The sequence below is a fragment of the Chaetodon auriga genome, chromosome 2, assembly GCF_051107435.1.
Source record: "Chaetodon auriga isolate fChaAug3 chromosome 2, fChaAug3.hap1, whole genome shotgun sequence".
Taxonomy (NCBI): Eukaryota; Metazoa; Chordata; class Actinopteri; order Chaetodontiformes; family Chaetodontidae; genus Chaetodon; species Chaetodon auriga.
The window spans coordinates 4,384,614-4,404,173 of NC_135075.1; the positions used below are offsets into that span (position 1 = coordinate 4,384,614).

The following is a 19,560-nucleotide window of genomic DNA, read 5'->3' on the forward strand; positions in this document are numbered from 1 at the left end:
GGGGTTGATAACTTTTTGAAGTCTAGAGAGACTGAATAAATTATCCCAGATACAAAAATGGAACCTCAAAGGTATTTAATTCTTGTAACGATCAGGAAGCAAAACAAAACTTTTGGTAACAAGTCTGATATGAGTATTTTCACCATCTGTATGGACAGATGTTAGACCCTGATAATGTAATTATGCCTGACATATCAATTAAAGCAATTATGTGCTGTATTCCTGCTTCTGCCTCTTTCAATGTATGCATGTAATTGTGAAGACAGTTTGACATTTTAGCTTAATTTATTCCTTCATTCCTTATTTTATATGAAACGATTCAGTGAAAATTAAGGTTCTGATTCTCACAGATGTATGGCATTTTAATACTCTACCATACGAAGCACCATTCAAGCAAGTAAGTTGTATAAATCAGGCTGTTAAAACAAATTATTCAGTTGGAATCCCATAAATGTTTTTCCTCTCTAGACTGGAAAGGCTGTTTGGAAACTTTCCAATTTGACAGCAGTGTTTTGTCACTTCTCCAGCTGCCGATTCATTATTACTTTGAAAACAACAGAATAATTAGCATAGAACATACTGTAAACAGTTAGTGTGTTGCATGGAACAGGGATGAATACCAGGAATGCATAGCTAATCTGGCTGAATTTCAAACTTCTCGTCCATATGGCTCACAAGTTGAAATTCTTATCTATAACAACTGGACAAAACAAAACAAAAAAACATAGAGTTTGTCACTGTATGTGTTTTTGTTAGCAAATATGCTAGGATTATTAGCTTCCTCTTCTCTTTTCAACAGAGCAGGTTTGGCTCCAAGTAAAGTTTGAAAGTGTTTTAAGGCACACAGTGAATCCTGACTCTACCAATGTGCATGATGAATGTGTTCTCCATGTTGAAAACTCCATACCAGTGAAACATGACTGTTTAGTGGGTAACAGATACCTTTTGTAGGCACAGAAGTTGATCTGGGCATCTGCTTTCTTTTCAGAAGGATCTGGCTCAGACTTTCCTCTTCTTCGCAGCATGTGAGGAAGACATGACCACACGGGTAGCCCAGGTACTGGTGGGCATTGCAACCCCGTCCTTCACTGCGCACCCGTAAGCCAAGGGCACAGCAGCTGCAGCACACCTGCCCATCCAGACAAAACAGCAGAGCCAATTAGGAGTGTGTCACTGGGGTGCCCTTCTCATCTCTAATCACCACCTCTCTTTATGGCCCTCCACTTTCAGCCCTGTTTAGCAAACAGCAGAGGAGGGGGAGACGTAACAGCTTAACAGGCAAGCAGGCCAGTTCATCCCTGTGAACACACTGCAAAAGAGTTCAGCTGCTGCCCCAAGCTGAACCACATGTCCTGCAAAGAAAACCAGACTTTCACCTTTTTTTATTTTTACTTTCCTCTAAAACAATGACCTGGCACAAAGGTTTGGCTCAGCTGCCTCAACACATGAACACTTGGCTGAAGGGCCAAACCCCCGGGTTTCCTCTTGGAGGAGCAGACAATGCTATTTGAGCTGACTCTGAGCAAAGGCATGAGTCTCATTTCCATATGGAAGTATTCACAGGTCTGAAGGATACATACAGAAATGGGAGACTTTGGCAGTTCTTTGCTAATATATTTCAACCTGTTTGCCAAAAAACACAAACAAACTGTCTGACCTTTGCAAAAGCCTCTCTGCTGGCATGGGTATCTGAAATTGAAATCTCACTCTGGCAAACTCAGTTCTCACCATGTTATTGTGGCAGTTCACAAGGATCCACAGTGCTTGCCTGCTGCCTATGGTTTGGACTGTTTACACTGTCCACTTTTGTCGCCTTGAACCATTTGAAACGGTGAGTCATACCCTACCTGACTCACAACAACAGAGGAAGATGTAACTTCCTGTAATCAATTCAGTGTTTGTTTTATGGAGAACTCAATGGCTAATGTGTGCACTATTCTCCCATGACATCATGTCTTTCATTCATGACTCAACCATCTCGACCCTTTCCACTGCATGCTATCTAATATAGAACATCTATGGTGGATGCCTTAGCGTTTGTGCTGTGCGAGTGGTGAGACAGTGATGTACCTGATAGGTGTCATCTGTGCACTGCTTCTCCTCATCCACTTCACAGGTGTCCCCTCCTCTGGCTGCCGTCATACCTGATTCACACCGGCTCTCCTTTAAAGAGCTGAGGCAGCACTGCTTCTCTGCAACACTGACACAAACAGGTACATACATATGTACATATATCAATAGAGTATGCTGCATGAAAATCACATTGAGACAAATGTGATGCACACAAAATTGCAGAACAGTGTTTTAGTGCTGTGAACAGACCAGACTGAACTGGCAGGGGAGAAACTCTGCTCAGAGGTGACTGAAGTGGTTAAAAAGAGATCTAAGAACAAAGGCAGGTGAAGTTAAGTTATTGCACACATTAATCAAACTCAAGCCAAATCCGTAATGACAAATCTGTAATGATGTTTCATCCTCCATCTGTATTGCTCTCATCTGGCTAATTGCCTTTGTATTTTATGTAATTATGTAATATTATGTCAAGGCAATGGCTTTTGTCAAAATGTGAAATGTGTGCACACAGCTGAACATCATGTTCAGTGCACGCATTCATCTCTCATGTTGCATAGACAAATTCAATCCCAGCAGACTCCACCAGAACCAGAGAGAGAGAGAGAGAGAGAGAGAGAGAGAGAGAGAGAGAGAGAGAGAGAGAGAGAGAGAGAGAGACATTGCTGAATTGCTGAAAAATGCAAAGCATCTGTCATAGTTTCAAAAGTGTCATTTGGCATACTGAAAATTTTAAGCATTACAACTTTAAAGGGGTTTTGCAGTAACTTAACACTGCATCTCCACAAAGTTAGGGGCCTTGTAAGAGGTAGATTAAAAAGGGAATAGTCAAAATTGAATGCACAGATATCCTGACTTTTAGCCCCTAGTATCAATATTGCCCCTAAAACCTGGATCCTACACTTCTAATAATGTTTCACAAATAACTTTGGCAACTTTCATTGGACCTTAGCTGCCTAATAAACTCCCACATCTTTCAAACTCTGAACCTCCAGATTGCAATGCAGGTTTTTTGAAGTCTCAAGCCAAACCTAACCTGAGAAAGCCCCCTCCCAGGCTGCAGAAGACTACAACTGCTCTCACATGTTGAGTAGTGCTCCTCATAATTAGTAAAATGATCCCTATATGTACAATTGATGTGTCCCCCTTTAAACAGTTGTAATTTTGAGCTGACAATGAAAACGGAAATAGACCTAGCATTTCTACCGACACCTGGAACTGTGGTTGTTTGGCTCCACCCACTGACATTTCCAGATGATTTCTTACATAAATGTTACATAAATTTCTTCCTCCAAAGCAGTTTCCAAAAATGTAACAATCTGACACCTAAGGCTAGGTCACTTACCTGCATATGGAGTGCTCGTCAGGATTCAGGACTGGCATGTCATCGCAGTGGTGATTTTCTGAGGCCCATTTCTGGCCAGCAGCACAGCAGCTCTGCAGGTCTTCAGCAGAGCCACTTGGACCTGCAGCCCAGAGACATGTAGGTATGCATACATCAGCACACACAAGATGGATGGAATAAAAACAGTTCTGCAGTAAATCTTCTGTGTCTGCACAGTTACACCTATGGAACAGACAAAAGCCTGAAGAGTGCAGTGAATACAGTATGCAGTCAGACAGAAACATATGGTAGACTGCAGCAGGTCTCAAAGGCGCCTTTAAGATTTCTACAGCTGACTAAAGAGGTGCAGTCACGTTACCAGAATACAGTAGCCCCTTTTATGATTGGAAACTTTTTACTCGGGTCTGGAGAAAGTCACAGTTTATTCTATAAATAGTTTTCACAAGTAGAATGGCAGTCCACAGAGCCACGGGCCACGACGGAGCAGCAAGGTGGTTTCTGAACAGACAATATGTGGTAGCAGGCAGCTGGAGCACGTCCACGTCTTATGGTGTGTTCACACCAAACGCAAAGTAAATTTCTCGCATAAATGACGCACCGCAAATTTGTATGACTTGATTATTTCCACGAGTTGAAATTATTCAAATTGTAAAATATTCAGTTTATCGTACAGCTTTGCAGAGTGTTGTCTGGGGAGGACTGGGCAGAGCAGAGGGACAGAGCTGCTGTTCGCTGAAAGACAGCTGCTGCCCAGGGAGCTCTGGAGGAGGAAGCCTGCGGCAGAGCCAGAGCCTCTGGAGGAATAAACATATGGAGTCACACCGGATTCTGCTCTGATCTGGAGCCATTTACCAGCAGGAGCAGAGCTCAGAGCATCCCTGTCAACAGCGGGATTTGAAAACAAGGGAAAATTTCCATGCCACCACCCTCGCCGCTGTCCACATACCTCTTACCCCCAACAGGGATTGGATTAACTGGTGACAACAGTTAGGTAGTCAGAATCAGGTACCTGTTTGAAAGTGAAATGCTGTGATCATCCCTGCATTATATCAATGAAAACACAAAAGTATATAGAAAATCTGCACTTTATTCATGTATTACTTGAAGGATATGTGCACATCACTTAGACATTATGACTCAGTTGTGATTTTAAGAGAAGCAACTGCCAAGAGAGACAATTTGTGTTAGAGACTGGTGATGAAAATGGATGGCAGAGATAGTATAAATGCAGTCATTGGTGAAGCATGTTTCTGTGCCTCTTGGGTGCACTTATGTTTGTCACATTTGTACCTTTTTCACAGAAATCTGTGGCATAGGCTACAAAAAGTATGACTTTGACTGATGCTGCTCTTCATTAAGTCTGGGTAAACCTCTCTCTGAGATACTTGCACAAACCTTTAGTCTTTTTGGCAGGTCCCTCTTACATTCATCCTTCTTCCTTTTCTTCTTTTTGTTTTATTAGTGGGTGCCATTTGAGTAAATGATTTTTTGTCAATGGATGTAACAGCAAATGTTCTACATACTGCCACCTGCTGTACTGGAGAAGAAGGTAGAAAATGCATCAAATAGGTGGTTATGCCTCCTGAAAGGTTAGAATTCAGGAGATTTATTGGAAAATACTTAAATGCAGACTCTCAGAAAAAAATGGGAGGGTTGACAGGTCTTGCTCTGCATTAATTTTTGAAACTTTTGGGATTAAAAAGCGGATTTTTCATCACTCGCGCTTCTTAACCTGTCTGCAGCAGAGAGCCGTCTAGATGCAGACTTCTTCTGTCAGGTGTTTGTAATTAGACGCTCTGTCCATGTTAACTACTGAATGTACTTTACTGCATGAACATACAGACTGGAGAGGGGAAACAGAAAACACAGGTGTCTATGATGAGTGCTGAGTTCAGTCAGAGGCTGAACTGAACACACACACACACACACACACACACACACACACCCTTACAGTCAACACCTGTGTGCTAGCTCAAGGCTAATGTGCAGGTTTGTAGCTGTCAGGGGCAACGTGGTTTGATCATTTGTGTTTATTTGCATTCCTTGCAAATAATCAGCTTTGTCTTTGGTCTGAACACACCATAAGATGGACATTAAATTCTCCAGGGTGAATCATCTGTGCAAATGATGAACAACTGCATTAAAAAGAAAGTTTTGGGTTCTAGACTAAAATTCAATTCAGCCACATTAGCAGCTCTGTGAGGTCATACTGACCACAACAGTGTTTTAAGTTAAATGCTAACATCAGCTAACGCTAACAAAGTTAATACGCTGATATTTAGCAGGTCTAATGTTTAACCTGGTCATCTTCTTGGTTAAGCATGTTAGCATGCTAACATTAGCTAATTACCACTAAATAAAATGTACTGATGGGGATGTCATTATTTTTGCAGCTACTGGGTCATAAATCAAAACTTCTGACATTACATGAAAAGTCGAGGAAAAACTGAAGTTCTTACAGTTCATCAAGCCATTAGGATTCATCATATGGGAGCATAAATATCTGCTTATGCCAATCCATTTCCCATACTTCGTGGTGACAACTATCGCAAGATTAATAATAATAATAATGATTAATAGTTTAATAACAATTCATCCAATAGTAGTTGAGATATTTCAGTGTGGACTAGTGGTGGACCACCAACACACACTGCCATCCACACTGCAACTCTTCCTAGCTTGACATCTACAATTCCCAAAGTGCATTTCAAAATAAAAAAAAAGAGGCTGTTATAATTTTTAATCACATAATATGTATGGCACTAATAGCGGTGGAAACTAATGTCTACACTTCGCAGAAGCCAAATAAAACCTCTAGCAGCCTTGTATTTGTTGTTAGAACCACCGACCATATGAAACTGATGGAAAAATCAGTTACTCTGAAAAAAAAGGGTGAAAAACTGAAACTGAGGGCCATAAAAGAGACCTACAGTACTGTTGAATTACTATGTTGAGGAACACTGATGACAGAAAACCTTGAAATGGAAGCTGACAATGGGGAAAAAAAAAAAATATTTCAAGAAACAGAAGCTCTTCCCATTGGATGAGTTGAAACAAGAGTTTCTATGTGGAGCAGAGCTATTACTCCATTCACTGACACAAAGCTGGTTGTGCAACACTATGAAAGTAATATTGGTTATTGAAGGTTAGGTTAGATGGCTTTATAAATGACTGTTAATTAAATCCTTTGTTATTATTAACTGGCCAGTGAAAGAATATGAATAAATAACCATAAAATCCCAGTCATGCATTCTCCTCAAAACCATCGCCATTTTACCCTCCACTTTGAGGAAAAATGGCATCATTTCAACATCATCAACTGAAGGAAATGAGCATAAAACATGTGTTAAACCAGGAACCCATTAAATCCCCATAATTGAATGAATGCATTCCATATTTCTAAACCTCACATTTCTGTTGATGCAAAAAAAAAAAGAAAAAAGAAAATCAGTTTCACTTTTTTGCTTCCAATTAGCTGATTTGCAGCAAAGCTTGCCTGCGTCATGAGGCTGTTGACGTGGCAGCCATCATAGTGATCACTGACATTCTTCGCTACACTGCGGGTCCCACAGAGACTGAAATGCCCCCCCACTGCTGGGTGTGGAGCAGTGAGCCCAGCTGCTCCGCATGGAGCTCAGTCGGTAGATGAACACACCATGAGGCAAGCTGCTCGTGCTGCTCAGCACTATGGAGCGCCAAGAGCTCGTCAGCCTCCTCATCGCACACACGTCAGACCCAAAGCCGTCCCTCCCTGCTGCTTTTATCCACATATTAGCATGAACACACAAGCACACACACATACACACACACAAACAACAAACTTCTCTCAGTGCCCTTTGAAGAAAAGCCACAGACAAAGAGCTTTTGTTTTTCAGTTCAATGAACCTTTGTTGCCTTATATACAGTACACAACATTTGCATATTCTTCACATTCAAGGTGCCATGAAATGAAGCTTTGTTGTATAAATCTGAGGACATGAACTTCATTTATGTCAACAAAAAACACAGTAAATCTAAAAGAATGTGTCTCATAACATACTGTCACACTGTTCTGATGCATAAAAACCATTCAGTCATGAACACACACAGACACATAGCAGAGTTCATTGCACTTGTGAGAATTCTAGTTGAAACATGAAGCTTATTTCTTGGAGTTAAAAACAGCTACATCAGAGAATTTGCTCCTCATGGTGTCAAATAACGCACTGTGATCAGATCCAGCATCATTTCCTTGATGTACTGTATCAAGTGCACTCACCTCAAACTACAATACGTCTAAACTATGCTAATCCCATACTGCACAGTGTACATTCAGATAGAACAGAAGCATATAGGCAGGGATGCCTTAAATAGCTCTGCTTTGAGCTTAACTTTGAAACTCCTTTTATTTTCCTTTGGTGCATTCAGTTTCATCCGAGTCCCTGATCCTTTAAAGCTCAGTAAACAATCATTTAAAGCAAAGGCTGTCTGCAGCTTACTATGCATAATTTATAAGCACTGTCTTCAGAAAATAGTGTCAACTTGAAAAAGGAAGACACTTGAAAGTTAAAGCAACTTCTTATTTTACCCCCAACACATTTGTGTTTCACAATGTAAAACATTATCACTATAGAATCTATGTCCTTGTTGAGAGCCTACTTTAAAAAGACTTTCATCTCAAACACAGTAATGTCTGAAACTGACATCTCCATGTTTTATTAATAATCCTCAATGCAATCTGTACAATCTGTTTCTAATGCTAACAGGGAATGTGGTAAGGTTTGAAGTTTGTTTCCTTTCATTATTACAGTAGCTCTGAGGACACACGGATAAATACAACAGGAAAAGATTCCTCACACAGCATCTCTACAGCTTTGATTTTGTACAGAGTCTTTAGAAATGCTGGGATTGTATTTGAAGTCACAAATGCACGTGACACAAAATGGGAAAGTTGGAAGCAGTGTAATTTCCCACTGTTATGCGAAGCATGTTCCAGGAGTGCTTGCCAAAGGCCAAACATGAGGTTCAACCGGAGGGTCAGATGCAGCTTAACACACAGGATAGCCTACTAATTACCAGAGAAACAATAGAAACAAACACATGTATTTATAACCCAGAAACCACACTTTTGTAAATAGCTTTTGTTAGAAGAGTCTTAATGGCTGCTGGTTGCCACCACCTCTCCCCCAAACCGACCTGTTATGTAGCAGATAGACCAAAAATAGGGGACACCCGTGGGGTTTGTCCCATGGGGTTTGTCTGCGCTGATTAGCCTCACACTGCTCACTCATCATTACTCTGTCTGGCCAAACAGACCTGTCTCACACCACACTGAGACACGTGTCAGACACATCTGCGCCGCCTGAGAATGTATGACAACATCCAGACACCAACAGCAGTGTGTAATGTAATTAATGTTTGCAGCCATTAACAACTGTAGTTGATGCTAATGAAGTCATGATATATTAATTTTCAGATTCATCAAGCTGATACAGGGCTCTCCAGAAGTATCAGCCATAGTATCATAGTGCTTACCGCGATGATAGATGGGTGCTGATAGAAAAACAAAATCAAATCAAATTTAAAAAATCATCATTTAAATATGTGAAATCATCTAAATTAATTCATCATTAAAAAATGAGGGATTATAATGAAGAATAACATATTTGCCATAAAAGCTGTAGAGGTCTAATGCCACACAGTGTCCAAAGAAATAACCACCACCATTAATAGATATTTTTGGACATTTAAGGGCAGCAGATCAACTGTAAATACAACAAGTTGATACAGCAAACGTGTTTAAGAACAGTTTCTAATTTAAACATTGAGCAGACAGAGAGTAACATTAGCATTCATTCAGAGCAGTGTCTGTTGAATGTCAGTCCAGTATTAACTCTCCTTTCAGCTCTGTTTTTGGTCTTAACCAACTAATGACAAAAGTAGCTTTCTCTTTAGCTGCTCAATGCTTCACCATGTTTCGCAGCTAGTTGCTATCAGTGTCTGTCTGCTGTGTGGTGCTGGGCTGGTCGTGTACAGTGAGTTCATCAAAGCTCTTTGACAGTGATGAGGCTGAACTACAACCAAAAATGCTGACGGAAAGCTGCAGAGCTGGGTGAGAATATTCTGTGGGTATGCCACAATGACTAACAGCTTTTACATTACATGATGTCATTTGGTTGCTGCAGCTTTAAAGAACTGCAAACCCTACTCAACAATCCTTTTGCAGTTAGAGGTAAAAATGCCTTCTTCAGGACTTATATTCTGGGGGAAATTCACATCTTGCACCAAAAGTTGAATTGGTAGCTAAATCTAAAAAATCCTGATATATTCATAGACTCATAAGCCTCATTTGGCCACAAGGGCGAGTAGTCAGAGTTGAGAGATTAAGGTATAAGGATAAGTTGAATTGCAAACATACCAGCTGGATTGACACAATGTCTCAAGGGCACCACTTTATTTTATTTATTTATTCATTTCTTTTTGGTGGGGGGACCCCCTCTGTTCCTGTGGAACTTCACAGACGCTCTGAGTGCATTCTCTTTCAATGTGTTTATTTGTGCTGCCAGTATGAATGGACTGATGAGGCACTCAAGGCATTCCAGGAGTGTCGTTTTTACGATGTAATGTTAGGAGCGGGCCAGAGTGGGTAATGGCTTAGAACAATGCCAGGATGCTAACTGCCTCAGCTCCCACTGCTCTGGCACAGTCACAAGCTTTTCTCGCCTTGAAACACACAGTGACAGTCATTCATCAATATGTTTGCTAAACAAGAAAACCAGGCAGAGTGGAACTGACTTGCTCCTTTTCCACAATATGAGGAAGCTGTCAAAATTATACACTACATACAATGCAGCAGATTGGCGGGGATATTCTTCAATATTCAGAGCCATATTACGTCTCAAATCGCTGAAATACAGAGTTCTTGTAAAGGATGATGAGGAGCAATTATCGAAATATTGTGACTCTGACCTTTTCAGTTCAGCATGACAACATTGGAATTAGTTCTGGAAACGCAAGGAATCATTTCAATTCGAGTGAGATGTGCGAAAAACACACAAAAAACATGGATTTCAGAAACTTGTGTCATCCCTACGTTCTACTTATGTCCTTTGCTCTGTGTCTTCAATGCTTGTTTCACTGTACAGGCTATACTGTATATTCTGTTATCACTGTCACTTGTGATGTGACTGGGCTTCGCTTACAGGATTCAGCAATGCTCACAGTCTTAACTGTTCATTATATGTGATAGTTGTTGTACTTCACCCAGATATGAATAGGAACGCATGTGTTTTAAAGAAAATGGTTGGCTAATAGAATGGAAATCAGAGTCCCTCCCCTTCCTTGTGTAGTCTTTTATCTCAGGCCCTGTCATGGATACTGCCAGTACCAGCAATGTTGCCTGATTTCCACCCAATTAGGTTGCTTTTTATTTATTTTGTACCATTTGGGCAGTTTCCACCAATATTAAGTTGGGCTACATCCCAATAAATCTGGCCCTCTTCTCATTTGAGAAGTGTGATTGAGCTTGACAGGGCACTGACTTCAATAGCTCAGCTCAACACGCACAGGGACTGATGATGACCATCAAAACCAAATGTCATTTTAGTATACTACAGCTCAGTTGAAACTTGTGTCCTATTCCAATCATTAGCCTCTCATAGCTCTGTGATAAAAGTCTTGCCGAAGCTCAAAACCCTTTACTAAGTGAAAATCAAACATTGGGTTACTTTTATGATGATTGGGCAGGTTCCAGGCTCTGATTGGACTACTTTTTCCCAGTCCAATCTGGCAACACTGGCAACACTGAGCACCAGCCGGGCGAGATCCCAGTGGCTTTCATGTATTGACATTCAGACTGCTAAAAGTGAAGTAAGATGTGTTTACTTAGAACTAAGCTTAAAGCTTTAAAAACGCTCAGTCAAATTGGTAACTTAGATTTCCGGTGCAGCACATTGGGACACTGCATTGTCCCTGGTGATGATGATAGTAATGTTACTGAGGAGGTGAGGTCACTGCCAGTCTGAATCCAACCTGTAATATATTATATAGGTAATACAGAGTATATAGTATAACTTTACCCAGTTTTTTTATTCAGTAGCACCGGAAAATGCTCATTTAATTGCTCTAATTAAACTGATTGTTTGCTTACATTTGCCAGCTAAATTTGGCAGCACTAGTCTAGTTTAACTAAGTTGGATCAGGTTCATGTTTCAGTTTTATGCCTTGCAGAACTCTCAGCAGTATAAACTATACTTATTCCACAAGGCTACGAGAGGAAAACATACTGCTGAGTTCAGTTGTTTCTGTATCTTTACACACTGTGTCTATTTCACTCACTTTGTTTTAATTTGCTGCTTCCTATGAGAAGAAAACATTTCCAGCCAGAGATCATATCCACTGTAAAGATTTCAATTTGGCAGACAGGCCGTTATTTTAAATCTGTCTGGAAAAACAGGTGTGTTTTTACATGAAAGATTGCTTTTAGTGCTGCTTTAAAAATAGTGTCTTCCTGTGCAAACAGCCAGTAATCAGTGCATTGTTGTCTCAGGTGGAATTTCTGTAATGCTACAATATCACCTGGTGAGCAACAGCATTGCTTAAGTCATACATTTTGAAGGTCAGTCCAAGGATTGTTGAATTTCCCAAATCCACATGAGATTTTAACTTGACCATGCTTATCAGAGAGTGAAATAAAGTTTTCAGCTCAAATTTGGAACGTTGACTTGTATTTTGTGTTTGAGCCACCCCACTGTCTCATATTTAGAGGAAAACAGCAGCAGACATGTCTCAGGAGGCAGCTGGAGCTGGGCCCAGGGTGCCGCTGTGGACAGGCTGCTGTTGACGGCTGATAGATTGCAGGACATGAAAAGGGCTGACTGGTGGTGGGAGGCCGGATGGGCATGCTTGGCAAAACAGGGATTAGAATTTCTAGGCAAAAAGGAATAATTGTTGAGAGAAACAAGCCACTAGCTCTGTTGTTTCATGAACAAGAGTTAAAAGGTGAGTGGAAAATATTGTATTTCTGGCTGAGTGTAAGACAAAGAGAGGACAATGCTGTAGAGGCCACTCTTTTTCTATTTCAGTGAAAGCATATATTTCAGGGACAGCTCTGACTCAGTGTAAGGGACAGTCCTTTCAAGCCTACAGTCCATTATATTCCCATCTGCTTTACAGATGAGACCCTGGGGGGCTGCGTGAGAAGAAAGGTAGGGAAGAAATGGAGATGATACTTGCATGTAGCCGTGTTCACGTTGAAACCTCAACAATCCTTGGACTGACCGTCAAAAAGTGTGACTGAAAACAAGGCTGCTTACCACATGATATTGCAGAGATACAGAAATTCCACCAGAAACAACAATGCACTGATTGACTGGCTGTTTGCACAGGAAGGCAGTATTTCTAAAAAGCAACACTAAAAGCAATCTTTTATGCAAAAGCACACCTGTTTTTCCAGCCAGATTTACACAATGGCCTGTCTGCCAAATTGAAATTGTTGCAATGGGTGTGATCTCCGGCTGAAGGTCTACATCTGATTTAGCTTTTAAAGTACAAAATAAATGCTGCCTTGCCTGTGTGCCAACACGCTTCACACACACGTTAGATTGGTTCATAAACTCTCAGCTTATTCACACCAAAACTGAGCAATGACTAATTTCCTTTATATTCTGGGACATCCTCTCGCTGTCATACTTCATTATGCTCAATGCTGGCACCATCAGGCAAGATCATCCTGGCTGGGATCCACCAGAAGCAGAAGTCAGGATGAGATCTGAGCTATGGACCAGACATGGCCTTGAAAACAGAGTTTGAAAGAGCTGCCCTCCTGGCAACAAAATGCCAGACTCTCTTTTCAAATTCACCTCTCATATCTGCCAGCCGTAACAGCCCCACTCTGGACAGGTTTGGTCCCAAAGTTGAAAATGTGAAATAAATCTGATTTGAATGCTTTTCTAATAGAAAAAAGAAACGTTCCAGCAGTCAAAGGACATATATCCTGGCATATGAGAGAAAAAATAGAGACGTCAAGCTCCTAATATTAGACTCTAAAATAGGTAATAGTCCCTACCATTTGTCAAAGTACCGAAGGTGAGAATGAAAGAAGATAAGATGAGAAAGATTTATTTGGGGAAACTGGCTACGCTCTAGGTTGGATTAAGCAGGCCACTGCACCAGAGGGTCCAGTCACCATACACTTTCATACTTATTCACTTTCTTGGCGAGAGAGATGTGAAGATAGGCTTATCAATCTCACGTTCATGCGTTTAGGACAGAGCTGGAGTCGAGATGTGGTCACTGTAGCTTATCTTAGCAACTGGAGGCAAGGGGAAATGGCTAGCTCCACACCTTGTTCCACGCAAAATGTACTTGTGCTTTGTGTGGTGTAACTATGTCTTGGTGAACAACAACAGCTGGCTGTAACTTGCCACCATGCTTGTTCAGAAACATGTCCTCACTGACCGTATACCTGTACAAATACAAATATCATAGCCGCTTTAAATAAATCTATGCTCTCATCAAAATACCTCAAACTACTTACTGTACTACTACTCCGTTACAACCCATATACAGTTTCTACCATATAACAATATCCATACTTAACGCTTTAAACAGCTGCTTAATATAACTTTTGCAATTTATGATATGATTCACATTTCATGGACAGTTCTGAGGCCATTTGATGCGATGCCAAATTCTTCACTGCCTTCCATTCACTGTCTGTTCTTTCACTGTCCATGAAATCCTCCCTGGGCCACTAAATCATTTTTAACTTGTTGACATAGAGTAACTCCCCTGCACAGTAAAGTGCAGTATTCTCACATACATATTAAAAGACTTATCAGGCTTGATTCCCTAACCCTATGACATCTGATTACGCAGGTTACATGAATAATAGATAGCACTTTTTAATGTATGTTAGGCATGGCGAAGTACAACTACCATATCTGCTCCCAGTAATGAAGGTTTAAAGGGCTGGTTCACCCAAAGTATAAACCTGCCTCTAATGGTACAGTATGTAGTCATACAGATAATGTAGTTATTCTTTAATTTACTCACATGTGCCACCTCCTCAGTATAATGGAGGTAAACAGACAACCTTTGGGAAAATCCATAGAACTGAATAAATAGCTCCTATAAAAAGTGTTCATGTCTTCTTCATGCGTAATGACAAAACAGTTTCTGTAAAGACTGCAGTTGTGTTTTTTTCAATGCTGTGAACACCATCAACAAAATTCCATTTCTCCATTGTATTGGACGGAGGCAGGAATAAAACAATGGCTTGGCTACACTAGATGTAGGTAAGTTTTTGTTGTAATTTTGGTGAACTGAGCCTTTAAAGATGACACGTGATATATGGAATTTTTTGGAAAAGGCGTAAAACTCTCCTTTTTACTTTCCCCTTTCAGTTCTCCTTTGGCACCAAAACACAGTGTTCTGGGTCTTAAGCTTCAACATTTTCAACATTCAACTGCTTCAGATGTTTTCCTTGCAAAACTATGTTATTACAAGAGGGCTTGTTGATTAGTTGCAAAAATAACAATTTTCTGTTCGCTTAATTAGCTCCACTCCTCATATTTTTTCTGTACTCAACAGCAGAACCAATTGTTTGTTGAATCAGTCTCATGCTTAAGTTCTACAAACACAGAAACAAATGCAGTTTTTGCATGATTAGCTACTTGATGCTCCATTGTACTGCTGCCAGGTGGCAATGAAAGCCGCATGACTGGGGTCATAACAAAAGTAGGCAACCCACACTCATGACCCAGCTATATCTCCACATTAAGCGATAAGGAAAACGACCTCAATGACAGATGAGGGAGCCAGTCTACATCGTCATCTGTTTTAATTTAGATGATTTGCTTCCTGCCAACGAGTCCCACAAGCAAAATGGCTCTGAAATCGGCTGAGAACAAAGGCAGGAGATAGCGGGCTGAGAGGCGAAAGCTTTCACAGATCCACTTAAGATATGTAAAAGAAAGCCATCAAGCAGAGTTATATGCAAGAAATATAACACGCGATGAGAATCAATATCATCCATTATTCACCATATCTATGCCAGCTGCTTTTAATGCTGACATCTTAAGAGAGACTCTCTCCATTGTTGGGAATAACAATAGCAATAAAAAAATCTGTCTCTGATTTTCCACCCAGGCAGTGGGCAAAGAGCTGAGCTTTATTCCATTCAGAGCCAAGGAAAAACGCTGGAGGCAGTGGAAGTAAAGGAAGTACGTGTTCTTTTGTGCGACTTACATTCTGCTCAGACGATACAGTGACACAAATGGGATCAGTCCAAGTAAGGATCAGTGCTTTTTTCTGGGCCACTATGTAAACATTGGCACATGCTTCTGGCTCATGCACAGTGTGACTCAAAACCAGCAGAGTGCAATGTGAAATTTTCAGGGGTCCATATTTCTTGGTAATCATCAGTGCAGTCTATGTACTTATCTGCAAAGGATGCAGTATTGTTTTGGTGATTGGGGTCATACAGTGGCTCAGGCTGACACTGGGGTGTGAGTGTGCAGAGGAGCCAACCTTCATAATTTAAGTATTATCCAGGGACAGCAGGAGGCAACAACTGTTGAGACTCGAGAGGGTCATACTGACTTCCCTTTGGGGCCAAGGCAATAGCAGAACTGTCCCATCTATCACATGTAACACTGCTTTCACACCCAGACTTCACATAAGAAAGAAATACAAACTTAGCGTCCTTGAAGATCCTGCTTATATCGAGGGATTGGAAATGTCACAGACGCAGGACACCTGAAGGTCTTCCATTTTGGCACTGATTATGAGACAGAGCTTCCACTGACATCTTAAATACCTGGGATTGTGTCCCCGTTCTCTGATTGCCTTCAAGTTACTGACACCCTGCCTCGGTTAGAGTGCCTGATGATTTGTGCCTGCTGCCGAGTCTGGGTGACTTTGTTTTCCTCTTGACCTACCAAGAGTCCACCCTGCTTCTATGGAGTCCTCTGAAAGCCAACTGCATACTGCATTAGGAAGTGACAACTAAGAAAATAAACAAAGAACAACCCAAACTTCCAGGTGTTATTCAAGTAGTAAGAAACCCCTAAAAATAACATTTCTATTTGTAAAAATGTCAATTACTTAAGATACAGAACTGCAACTTTACTCCCTTTATCTAGAGGGGAACAAGAAATAATTAAAAACACATTGATTTAATATTTCTTTAGCAGGCTATAACAAACAGCATTTCCCACAAGCTCAAGACCACTGTAGGTTAAAGGTCACCAGCTCAAAAGTCTTGCCTGGGGATTTGTAAGAATGGACTGGGAGACCCCAGCAATGTAGCGAACAGGTTAAAAAAAAAAAAAAAAAAAAAAAAAAAAAAAGACATCTTGAGAGAGTGTTGTAACTTACTGGAAAACCATAACGCTTCCAATCAATTAATCTAAAATTTAGATCCAGAAACCATTTCTCTTTGCCATACTACATCCAGATCTAACAAACATAAGCTTTTACAATGGTAGCTGTAACTGATCAGGAACATGTGTAGCTTTCAATGAAAAAGATAACTTTACTGTAACGAGATATTTTACTGAGCTACAGGACCTAGCTCAGGTGTAATGACAGATTTTGAATTTTATTTAACTGATTTGATTTCCTCAACCCATTGAATTATGGAGTATCATAATGCCCAGAAAACACATAATGTTGCAAATGAAAATCCTCAAAATCATCTGAAAAGACGTGGATACAATGAAGCTGAAAACAAGAAAAATGCCCTGCTTCAAAGTGAAGAAAGAAAGACTGAAAACAAAATGCTGAAATCATTTCAGATAATGAGAGATGATTACATGACCATCTGGAAGAAACTGATGTGTGCTTGTTTTGGATGTGTTTGTCGCAGTGTGTTTTGGCTGAGTTTATTTCAGTCATTGCAGCAAGTGACTATTCCTAGAACTGATCTCTTCAACAGGCCGACGCTGCCGTTTTCCTCTAAATGTCAGCTTAGTGTCCTATTTTGGCTCCTACACAAACACATACTCTCTTATACTTCATGCAATCATCTGTTCCCTATGCCCAGTCCAGTTATGGGGCAGATTGGATCCTTGTCATTTTGGGGTCAAATATTAGAGAACCAAGTCTCTGCCCTGTTTGAACATCATACCTTTGGATCAACTATGCAAGATTGTAATCTGACTGCAAGCCTCACCTAAACCTAGCATACTGAGAGAATGAGCAACACCCAAAATGTCCTCACATCAGAATTTTCTCAATTTATAATGATTTTATATATCAATCGAACACAGCAAGACCCTGCTGAAGGATCCATTCAAGCCTGTTACTTTTGCACGAGGTGCTGATCAAATTGCTTAAGCATGACGACAAGTTGGAAAGCTCTCCTGCTGAAAAACCAAGGTCAGAACAAAGCACAGAGCCAGACAGCTGAGGACAGACAGAAACTGCTTTTTGACTAGTTGTTGTCTCTGTATTCAAATAAGAGCACTGTAGGTCTCTTTTAGGAAACAACTAAATTTGCTTTTAAGTCTTTAAGTGGAGCCCTGTTCTTTGTCTTTTCAGCCACGGTGGTTAACGCTGCTCATGCTAACTACCCAATGTTTCCAAACAAGTCAGAAATATCAAACTCATCACCTTCTGTGCAGTAGAAGTTTATTCCGAGAAGCCCTAACTGACAGTGTGTGTTAAGAACAGAACACGAAAAACTTTCATGCACCTTGCATTTGCTGAATCACCTTTGTTTTACATGAACTAATGACAGAAATGAGAAAACGAACTTTCAGTTATGAAAAAAAAACCTACTGTTTTAATTGCTTCTGAACGGAAACTATTAAAATATTGTGCCTGTCCCAAAATTGCCCTTCTCCCTCTCAACCCCCAACACTAATTAATTTGCCATTTTGAGATTTTAAATAATCAAATGTGAATGCCCCTCATCAACACTGGTGTTGAAGGAAGCATTTGGGTGATAAAAACAGCCTTGGCTTCAATTGAAAGCAGCAGAGCCAAGGACAAACTGCAAATGGATTTAGTGGCTCTGACTGTCCTCCATTTGTTGATTTTTGTAATGTAAAAATAGTCCTTTGTAAGTTCTTTAGGATGACCTTAGTGTGATAATTAGAATATTTTCATAATTAGAAACCGGGAATGGAGGCATATTGAGCCAGGTGCCAGGGCCGTGCTGGGATAGGAGCATTAAAGACAGCATGATTTTGGCCTGTTGACATGGAGCTGATCCAAAAAACTCTCTGACTCTCTGAGAACCATTACAGTGATTAACTCTGGTTTGTGTCACAGAGAAATCTGCTCCCTCTGCCTTTCACCATGACTGATCTGTTAGCAAACTGAAACACTGCTGAGCTGATGAAGCAAGCCATGAAGAAACTCTGGTAAACAGACATGTTGGAATCTCACTTTGGGTAGCATCACATCCAATATATGAAATCACACCACAATCACAATCTGTCCCAACACCAACACTTGCGACCTTGACTGTTCAAAAGTAAAAAATGGTTTCTTAGAATTTGGGAATTTTGTAGCTCTGACCCCATCTATCAGTAACAACATACTCCCAGTTAAATGAATGCAAAATCACAGTTTATAGCATGAGAGTGACCCACTGTGCTTGCCTTGGTTGCATGTATTGTGAAGTGGAAGCTAATTCGGCTTAACTGTTCTCTTTGCCTGACTTCTCGTGTGTGTTGCCCTGTTGGACCTACTGCTGCTGCATGCAAAGATCGTAATAAACCTGGACTTGAAGAGATTTTAAATTTGAAGAGATTTTCAGATTGAGGTTAAAAATGTGACTCATTCTTCCCATGAAAGTTAAAGTAATATGCTTCATTGAGAGGGACATGTGTGTCCCAGTGTGCTCTGAAAAACCTCCACCACTGCAAAAACTATTTTCAATGGAAAGTAGCTGAAGCCTACTCAAAAAGTCACCCAATGCTGCTAGGTGAGGCCATATGCTAATCTACACAATGGTGATATCACCACATAAATATTTACATGCTTTCAAAAATTAAAAGATTTCATCAACATGAATCTAAATCCTCTCCTATTTTCATTTTTTATGATGGCTGTTCCAGAGGCTGTAGGACTGAAGAACAACTGTATCATCAATAGAGAAGATCCAGACTGTGGAATAAACTCACTGTGAACATACTTAACTTTAAGTTAAATTT

The 19,560-nt window shown here is 40.5% G+C and overlaps 1 protein-coding gene across 1 annotated transcript in view; it reads right to left on the reverse strand.

The window, feature by feature from the left end:
• fbln2 (fibulin 2) overlaps positions 1–19,560 on the reverse strand; it is a 68,885-nt gene that overhangs the window by 33,371 nt on the left and 15,954 nt on the right. The window contains exons 4-6 of the mRNA XM_076754104.1: positions 3,416–3,536; positions 2,071–2,200; positions 943–1,129 (exon numbers count right to left, since the gene is read on the reverse strand). Of these exons, the coding sequence (XP_076610219.1) occupies positions 943–1,129; positions 2,071–2,200; positions 3,416–3,536 (438 nt within the window). The remainder of the gene's footprint in view (positions 1–942; positions 1,130–2,070; positions 2,201–3,415; positions 3,537–19,560) is intronic.